Below are 10,331 nucleotides of genomic sequence, written 5' to 3' on the forward strand. Positions count from 1 at the left end.
CAAGTGATTAGTGCAGAGTTCAGGGCCAGACCCACGCATTTTTATTACAGAACATTTTGGGGAACCCTGATCTCACTGGGTGTTTACTGGACGAACCTCACCACCTCGATCATCTGATCCACATTTCATAAAGTTCTAGGCAGAAGTACAGATAAAGGTCTAAGTCTAGAAACCCTGAAAGAGTTTTTCTTAATGGGATTTTTAAGTAAAAAAAGCTATTGAAACTATAGCAAACTAAAGCATGCGACTAATTGCCTCAACTAACTTTATAAAATTTCTTGGCAAAATGTACATAGTGTAGATGAATCCTAGTTAAGGCCAGGCCAATTACTCTGCACATGCTCAATTATAATTATCATCTATCATATCGTATAATATAACATAATATTCTCCCAAATTTCCCAATGCCGATTATCCTACCCACTCAGCTGCTCTGCTGCACTCCCCCTATCACTAGTGATGCACCAACACAAGGATTGATGACACAAGGCAATTGATGTTTCTCGACAAATACCTTCACTCTAAAAAGTGATTTTGTGTTTAAGTCAGAAGTGCTAAAACAATCAAGTTGAATGAGCTTACCGGCCAGTACAACTCAATAAAATGAGTTCAGAGAACTTCAACCTGAAAACTTTGTTTTTTGAGCAAATGAAAATATGTTATTTCAACCAACTTTGGATATATTAACCGTGTCAAGGCTCTTTCATCAGTGTTGGTTCATACAGCTTACCCATAGGCTCCTGGCACCATATATTTTGCATATTGAGTGTGGCCTCTCGCTTACTTACCCTCTTTGTGTTGTCTGTTGCCCACAGCTACCATATCCTAGGCATGTGGAAGTATTAAGTGGCTTGTAGTTACAGAGTTTACTCTTAAACTGTCGTTATTGGAGTGAAAACAAAATTGAGCCAATTTTTTTTTTTTACAGTGTACATACTGCACTGTAAAAATAATTTATTGGCTCAACTTAACTCAGTCAAGTCATCATTTAGATTTGACTAAGTTAGGTTGTACATAACATATTAAATTTGTTCAACTTAACTGAGTTAAAGCTTGATTATAACTTAAATCAGTGAAGTTTATTCAACTTAACTGAGTTTTGTTCAAACAACAATAATTTAATTAACTCAACAGTTTTTCAGTGGGCTCAACAAGTTCTGTGGGCTTAAAGAACTTTTATTTTATTTAATATATAAATATTATATTTTTACTGATCTGCCAAAAATGACAGTATAATGCTAGGACAGTAAAAGAGTAAACTCTGTAGCTTCAAGACAACATACTATTGCTCTTACAGCTTACAACACTGTGGCCTGGCAAACAACACTTATATTATACTACTGCATGCATAAAACAGACAACACAAAGATGGTAAATAAGGGAGATGCCACACCAATATGCAAATATATGGTGCCAGGAGCCTGTATACACTGTAGAAGGAGCCTTAACACATGTAGTTTACTAAAAGCTGATTGAAATCACATTTTTTTCATTGGCTCAACAAACATTTTTAAGTTTCCAGGTTGAAATTCTCTGAACTCATTTTATTGAGTTGCATTGGCTGGTAAGTTCACTCAACTTGATACTTGAGTTCTTCTGACTAAAACACAAAATCACTTTTTAGAGTGTGTAAATATTGTTATATAGCTTTGGTCTCTAAGACAAGGGTTGACTGGAGATTTAGTTAAAACAAAATGTAGTTAAGGCCTTTGCTTAATCTCTGTCTGGGAAACCACCCCATAGTGTGCTTACAGTAGAAAATATAATATCTAATATCTTGGCTGCTTAAGGGTTATGTGCTGTACTGTACCCAAAGTTACAAATAAAATATGTTAGAAAAAATATTCTTTGGAACAACTGTATTAATACAACAATTCCTGATGTAGGTATTAGGTCTAAAGTCTAAATCTCAATCCTTTATACACGTCATGCTAAACGGATGAATGAACAGACCTAATGAATGGTTATAAGTGTATGAACTCTGGCATAGTTAATGTTCAACTGCAATAAAAAAGGCAGGTGATGGATGTCAATCTGACATCAGAGAGGTGCTGCATTGGGCAGATTAAATTGACGTCAAAACCCAATGTTATACAGGATTTTTAATTTTGCTAGTCATTGCAAGTCATAGCTGAAAAAAACAACACTAAATTTGAATATATCGTCATTTAACAACATAACATTTTTCAAAACCAACAGCATTTAAATGTTTATAATCTATCAGCATGGCACTGGCATGTATTGTTTGAAAGATTCTGGATTTTAGTGACTTAAAGCGACAGTCTGTACAGAGATTTAAAGACCTTTATGGTGAGAATATTTAAATACACAGAGAATGTAAGTAATTTGGATAACACATCCAGGTCAAAATTTATATGGCTTATTATATCATGCTGGAAAATTCACAAATGTGGCTGAATTAAAACAATTCTGCAAAGAACAGTGGGCCATAATTTCTCCACAGAGACGTAAAAGACTTATTGCCAAGGGTGGGCCAACCAAGTTATTAGGTCTAGGGGAAAAACACTTTTACTGAGAGCCAGCTTGGTTTAGATAGATCTTTTTCTTAATAATTTAAATGATCATTTAAACAGCTTTTTATATTTTCTCAGGTTTATTTTTGTTAAAATGTGTTTGATAATCTGAAAAGAAATTAATAAAATAAAAAAGAAACCAAAAACAAAACAAAAAACAAACTACACCAACTTTCATTTTCTGTTTCTGCCTGCTTAAGAGAAACCAAATCACTATTGAAACACCCTTATTAAGAAATGAACATGTTATTAGGGCTGAACATGATGTTCCTATGACCCATATCTCCACAGTGGAGCCCCTATAAAGCAATTTGTTATTTAGTTCCCACCCATGCTTGCTAGCCAATTAGCTAGCAGTTAATTTCCCAAGTAATCAGTTTAAAATACCTCAGAAATTGCAAACATGCTTTTTTTTTACATACTCACTGTTTTCACTGTTATTTTCTTTTCTTTTAATTATCTTAAGTTTAAACTGTATATTAACACAGTGCTTACATTGTTTTATTCTTTTTAATATTTTAAGAACAGTATCCACTGCTGTTAATTTAAATGTGCGTACATATAAAGCACATTTACAGCCAATCCCAGCCCAGTAATTGGGTGAGGGGCGTGGTTTGTCTGAATGTGGGCGGGGATAGTTATCATCTAGTAGTCCGGCGGTTCTCAGCGCCCCTCAGTACAAGCCGGCTGTGAGCTGATAAGGACGGAGCTCTTTATCCGCGACTAGCTCTCTTATTCTGAACCTAAAACTGAACTAATGGCGACCAAAACGACCCCGCTCCTCCTCCGGGCTGTGGCGGACCTGACCGAGACTCAGACTCTCAACATGATGAGGAGAAACTCCAGCAGAAACACCATCCGGTAAGAGAATCACCATCAGCTACCAACTAACTACATAATGCTACATCCACCTGTCCTGTACTAACAGCCTCAGAAACAGCCTGTTTATCTGCCTCCAGTAATTTAACCCAGAGGAACCCATGGTTTAACAGCTGTGTAAAGTTCTTCACAGCACTCTGTCCTTCATTACAACTCAAGAAAAACTATACTGAACATCCTAAGAACATAATTAACTACATTACCTTATATACAGAATGATATATACAGAATGAAGGAGTGCTGGGTTAGTGCTGGAAATAAAACGAAATAAAAAATAAAACTAGATAAAACTCTAGCTCCCTTTAAACGTGTGTTTTTTTTACACGTTTTTAACCATTCTAATACTTAATAATAATAATTCCCTGTATATAATAATGTAATAATAATAATGTTTTCCCTTCCATATAATTCCATACATGAAATTGCTATTGTGCCATGTATGTTACATATGGATACTAAACTTAAAATGTGACACAACTGTTATCACCCTTTAACCGTTGTTTAACTGTTTAACCCTTTAATTAATGGCTTAATTTAATGTTATTTTCCATACAACTAGTCCTGACCTGATTTTAAGAGCAAAATAATAATGATGAAATAATAATAGTAAAAAACAATTGTTGTGTCATTTATGTAACATCATAAATTTAAAGTTAAAATTTTACAGTCATGTTCCCACAATAAGAAAAAAAATATTAATGAGCTGTAAACAAAAAAAAAAACATGAAATAAATTGACATTTAGGCTCCACCAACAACCTACTCCCCATCTCAGTTGGTCTAATACGAAAACAGAAAATAAATTAAAAGTGTATGTTAATAAATATAATGGGAAGGTATAATTTATAATAGTAACATTAAAAAAACGACTAATTACATTAACTGAGGAGGTCTAGAAATGGCTAATTTATTGAATAAAATGGTACTTGGTCAAAAAGCTAACTAGGCTTATGCCTATTGCCTAGGTTGTAAAAGGCTTGATTGTGTGGAAGCTGTGAACCAGAGAGAGAAACCCTCACAGGAATGTGAAGTCAGGAGAGACGAGTGTTATTAGTGAAGAGCCCCTAAGGCTGTGTGTAAAAGGTGAGTGAGGTGAGAGACAAAAAGGGGTGTTTGAGTGTGTGTTTAGGTTTAAGGCATGCCTTCTGTGATGGAAGGAGAGATAAAGGGGGGAAAAAAGAAGAAATGAAAGACAGACAGAGAGAGACAGGCAGAGAGAGGTAGAGAGAGAGATATAGAGAACAAGCAGTGTGGAGATAACATTACAAGTTGTGGTTATGACTACACTGCAATTTGAAACTGAAAGGAAAATGTTAAAAATTTGGGGATTTTTGGGGGAACTTAACTCATTAACCCATGTTTTTAATGTGAAAAATAATGCAGGACTCTTTTAAATTAATCAAATCTTAAAGCTAAAAGGCTTATTTTTTAGCGATGGTTCGTCAATATGCCTCTGGTTTACAAGTATGTGTTAAAATAAAAGTGATTAAACTGCCTCTCCCCCTGATGTTCCAAATGTTTGTGTTTCACCCATTGCTGACACAGAAGTGCCAATGCACACAATGCACACAAAGAACTATAGAACAATAGAACTGCCAATGGAACTATGTTCTCTAGAATGATAGTGCTTTATGCAATGCTTGATATATAGTCTGTGTTCACTTATTTTTTTCTCTTTCTGTTTCTTTGCCAGACATTTGAGCTCTTGTGGTATCCTAGCAACGCGGCGCGCCAGCTTACCCCTCCCACCCGCAACATCCCAGGTCGTTCCCACCCGCAACTTTATTAACCTAACTGCCCCCCTCATAGCACGACGAATGGAGTACTCTGAGAGCCGGACTATTGGGTGAGCGAGTAGTATAAAAAATTACTATATACTTAAATTATACTAATTCCTTTTGAAAGCTTTTGTTAAAAACAAAATCTCAAATGTTTTTGAAATTGTGTTTTTATATTACATATTTACTTTTCTGGGGTAGTCAATGAAACCATCTCAATATTAATTTCCAGTTTCTCAGTGGAGCAGATATACAGCATAGTTGCCAACGTGGACCAATACCAGCAGTTTGTGCCTTGGTGTAAGAAGTCAAAGGTCACAAAGGGGCGGAACGGGGATGTGCAGGCACAGCTGGAAATCGGATTTCCTCCCATTGTTGAACGCTACGTGTCCGAGGTTACCGTCATCCCGAACCACCAAGTCAGAGTAAGTGTACCTCTCAGTGTAGTGTGAGAAATTTATTTAGCCTATGTCTAACAACTAGAACAGTGGATGGTGTGGTAGGATAAGGGCAATGCACGAGAGCTTGTTTTGATAATATTCTGCAGTATAATTTTGTGATATACTACTGATGAACATTTATTATGTTAATTATTAAAAACAAATGTCTCATAAAGACTACTAAAGTAAATCAAATGTGAATAAAATCTCACTTTTAGGTAATATATAAACATTAACATATCCATATGTAAAATAAAAATTTAAATGCAAGATGGACCTTTTTGTTAAATCACTTGGGTAGTAAAAAAATCTTTGCTGCTTCAGAATATAATGTTTTGTCATTTTATCTTTAATAATCACAAAACACAAAAGATCCACTAAAAGAGCTATACATGCACACTTTTAGGTAGGGATGGTTGATATGGCCCTAAAATAATATTATGATATTTGACATGACAGGGTATTTTTGTAATAACGATATACTTGATGATATGACAAAAGATTTAAAAATAAAAAAAATCTGTAAACTTTTATCATATTTCAGTTTTGTAAACACCAGTAACTTACCAAGACTTTGACGTTGTATTAAATAATAATAATGTAACAAAATAAAAAAAATGGAAAAAAATAATGTAAGAAAAATAAGGTGCAGAACATGTATTTTCTTAGTAAATTATAAAAAAAAATCCCCTAAAATTTACATAAATATAAATATAAAATAGATTGACGCTCACAAGACAGACTATCACTAATATCACAGTATGCATTTTTTTGTTGTTTTTAAATTATTACAATTATTTAAAAAATATTAAATAACATCATTATTGTGTATGATACATTATGGCTGAGTTAGTGCATAGTGGTTTGCAACTATGTGTCCTTTAAGCAGACACACCTGTGGCGGAAATGCACTGCTAAGCTAAGACTGGGACACGCAGGACAGAAGCTGTTGGGTAATGTTAATTGGTGTGATTAGTGTGGCCTGGTCTAATGTAAGGTGGAGTAAAGTGGCTTTAGGAGAGGGACTTAAACGATGTTACTATAGGCAGGTTTGACTGGGTTAAGTCATCACACACACCACCGAGCATCAGATCCTAGAATAATTGAAACCCACAGGTCAAGGTCTGCAGTAGGTTAAAAGAAAGTCTGACTGTGTGTGTTTGTATGTGTGTGTATTTTACAGGCAGTGTGTACAGATGGATCGCTCTTCAGTCACCTGGAGACACTATGGCGGTTCACGCCGGCTTCTGGGAAGCAGGGTGATTCCTGTAACGTGGAGTTCTATGTAAGTATTGTGATGTTAAATACAGTACACTGCTGTGTCTCTGTCACCAGCCCATACCTCAGGTCATCATGTTCTTCTGAAGGTGGTTTTTGATACAGAGACTAATCTTCTAACTCTTAGACAGCGTGGACATAGAGATTACTGCAGATTAGGGGGTTATTTTTATCACACGCAGGTTACCCTTCCGCTGCTCTAGAAATATCCAGCAGTGTATGGCGTAAAAGTCCCAGCGCTGACAGACACTCTGACCTGATTGTGAGCGGAGATTAGACACAGGAATGACTGGGAAGAGGAGACAGGTCTGGAGGGATTTGGCAGGCAGGGTATTTATAGGCTCATTGATAAAAGGGCGACAGAAGAGACAGACTGACTGAAGGAGTGAAGAAATGGATGAATTCAGTATTATTTTTTATTTTTCATTACTGTATTAGTATTATTGTGTCCAAATCTTATCTCTCGAATTGGTACAACCCGATACAGACGCATAGCTGAAAAGCACTAAAGTTCAGCAACCTAACTGCTGCTTAACTAGTTAAATTTAGGCCTTCACACAGCTCTGAAAAGAAAATAAGGGATCACTTAAAAATTAGGAGTTTCTTTGATTTTACCAAATTGAAAAGCTCTGAAATATGATCAAGAGGAAGATGGATAATCACAAGCCATCAAACCAAGCTGAACTGCTTGAATTAATTGAATTAATATGAATAATTAAATAATTAAATAATGTTTGGTTCATTCCCCACCACTTTAATACACATCATACCAATTTATTTACTTTTTCTATGAGATCTTTGGGTTTATATTCCTTTGAAAACTCAGGAGAAAACCTTTTATTTCTACTGTAACATTAGTTTATTTTTTTACAGTCCACATACACTATGTCGGCTGCCCTTACCTTTTATGACAATCTGAAAAACTCATTTTTATGACATAAAGAAATTTCTCGAAAGTTACAGTTTTTGGTAAACCCCTCCCCCATTTAAACCCAATAAACCCAACATTAAACCCAACATTACTTTACCTAAAGTAATGTATTTCACAAGTTACTTAAACAACATTAACAAATTTCATATGAGGTTCATTATAACTAATTTAATAATGAATGAAAATTTAAAAAATCACCTTAAATTAATATTCCTGCTCATTTCTTTCCTGTTTAGGTGTCCTTTGAATTTAGGTCCCTGCTCCACTCTCAGCTCGCTACACTGTTTTTTGACGAGGTGGTTAAACAAATGGTCAATGCCTTCGAGACGCGAGCGGCCAAACTTTACAGCCCCCAGGCCCGTTTACAGGAGACCACCAAGAGAAGAGCACCCTGAGAACACTGATCCAGGACGCCCTACAATAAACAGACTTTTTTGTGTTAAACAATGGCCAGTTACAACCAGATCTGTCAGCACTGGAGATCAAGAAGTTGTTTTTAGTCCTGTCTTGGACAATGGACTCTAAATGCTGCTATTTTCACAAAGCACACACACACACACGTACATGTACAAACACACAACTACAACTATTTATTTCTGTCACAAGAGTTTTATTAATGTATTTACTTGAATGTATTTATCATTCATATATATATATATATATCATGTATATATTGTAGAATTACAGAAGAATGTAAAAGAAAACAATTATTTATCTAAGCTGTTCCACAGACTTGAATGGATCTGAATGATTTTTTTTAAAGCATAGTTGCATAGTTTTGGGGGGTTTCTTGGCTTTTTATTTTTTTTTAAAAAAAGGTCCTGTTTTGAATTTGGTGTATTCCTTTTATTTACATATTTTTATATTTAAACAGACTAAATAGTTTAGTTCTTGGCCTTGAGATACGTTAGTAGCACTGTGTAAGTTAGCTGTGTAGCATGTTTTTGTGCCAGTCAGATATTTTTGTTATTATTTTGTCATTATCTATTTATTTTGACCATATTATATAAATGTCATGAGCACTTTCTTTCTTACATTTTCTTTTATTTGTTTCATAATGATAATAATAATTACTATTATTATTAAATGCTGAATTGCTGAAATTCTGAAACATGGCTTAAGTGAGTAAAAAAATACAAATTATGCTAAACTGGTGTGTAAATATTTGGGTATGAGTTGGGGTTTGAACAGGTTTGAATAAAAGGGATACTTGTTATATGTCTTTTCCAATACTGTATTATGCAAATCCCTTTAGAAGTGTTTGCACAAGCATATCATGATGTGAGACATGTGCACATGACTATGGCCTAAAATAAATATATTTATATATTTTATACACCCAGATGTCTTATAACTTTCTTGTCTTTGTCTTTTAGTAACTTTATTGAGAATCATTATTTTTTCTTCTTACTAATTCTTAATGTTATTAATAATTATATTACATACACATATTATATACATTATATTATGTAATCAACACATATTTTAGACATACCTGTCAAGTTTTAGATTTAAAAATAAGGGATATTTTCCTCTGTCCGCTTAAAGTCGTCCCACCAGCCCAACGAAGGTACAGTATCCTTTACATTTTAAGACAGGTTTACAAAAGATCTAAAATAACCACATGTGAACCATTTACACACTACAATTAGATTGTCAGAATCTGAACATGTTGTGGACATTCCTACATATGTCATTCTTTTAATACAGCCAAATTAAAAACCATTTTCTAGATATTTAAAAAAAGTTAAGATTTCATGTCTTTTTGGCATAAATGCACTCTTTTATATAATATATTTTTTGTTTATTTAATAGATTTAAAATTGAACAAAGGGCGCACAAATTCTGCAAAATGACTGTAGGTGACCTAAAAATAGTATCATGAGCTTTTACTAAACAGACATAGACCAGATATATTCCATCAGTAAAAATTAGTCCTAAGGGGCCTACACAATTAATAATTTTTAATTAATACTTCTTTCTTTTGATCACTCCACCCCTGATTAGTTCAGTTAATTTCGGTCCTCTCCACATTTCTAGTTCAGCTGAGTCACAAGCTGTAATTTTTTTATTTTGAAAGGTTTAATATGTCGTTTTATTTCGGAGACAAGTATTTTTAAGCAGCTATCAGAAAAATCTCATCACAGTTTACATGATTAGCCTACCGTTACCTTTCTTTTAGAAAAATCGCTGAAAACCCAGATATGTTTTAACATCAGCTGCCTGAACTCACAGCGATGGGGGGCTTCCCCACACTGACCCTACTTTGCAAGCTGTTTCTCCTGAAAGACGGGACTTTCTCCTTGAACCGACTCCACGATTGGTTAAAAGACACAGAGCGGTCAGTGCCCTGTCTCCTCAATAATATATATTTTTTAATTTAATATAATACGGGAAATTTACGGGAAAATACTAATACGGGAGGACGGCGGGAAAGAGGAGTAAAATACGGAAGTTTTCAAGGTCAAAACGGGAGACGTGACAGGTATGAT

General features: G+C 34.6%; 1 protein-coding gene across 1 annotated transcript; it reads left to right on the forward strand.

The window, feature by feature from the left end:
• The first annotated feature begins 3,190 nt into the window (after window positions 1-3,190).
• On the forward strand, window positions 3,191-9,181 carry si:ch73-141c7.1 (coenzyme Q-binding protein COQ10 homolog, mitochondrial). The gene is made up of 5 exons (XM_007234469.3): window positions 3,191-3,395; window positions 5,106-5,258; window positions 5,423-5,615; window positions 6,814-6,915; window positions 8,076-9,181. The coding sequence occupies exons 1-5, from the start codon at window positions 3,292-3,294 to the stop codon at window positions 8,232-8,234; spliced, it is 711 nt and encodes a 236-aa protein (XP_007234531.1). The 5' UTR covers window positions 3,191-3,291; the 3' UTR covers window positions 8,235-9,181.
• The last annotated feature ends 1,150 nt before the right edge of the window (window positions 9,182-10,331 follow it).

This window comes from Astyanax mexicanus, chromosome 19, assembly GCF_023375975.1.
Source record: "Astyanax mexicanus isolate ESR-SI-001 chromosome 19, AstMex3_surface, whole genome shotgun sequence".
NCBI classification, from domain to species: domain Eukaryota; kingdom Metazoa; phylum Chordata; class Actinopteri; order Characiformes; family Acestrorhamphidae; genus Astyanax; species Astyanax mexicanus.

Bases quoted from the DNA above. Each gene is read 5' to 3' on its own strand.
- si:ch73-141c7.1 (XM_007234469.3), top strand. From the start codon at position 3,292: ATGGCGACCAAAACGACCCCGCTCCTCCTCCGGGCTGTGGCGGACCTG. The intron at 5,259-5,422 runs GTGAGCGAGTAG...ATTAATTTCCAG, and splicing joins TCTGAGAGCCGGACTATTGG to TTTCTCAGTGGAGCAGATAT. The intron at 5,616-6,813 runs GTAAGTGTACCT...TGTATTTTACAG, and splicing joins TCCCGAACCACCAAGTCAGA to GCAGTGTGTACAGATGGATC.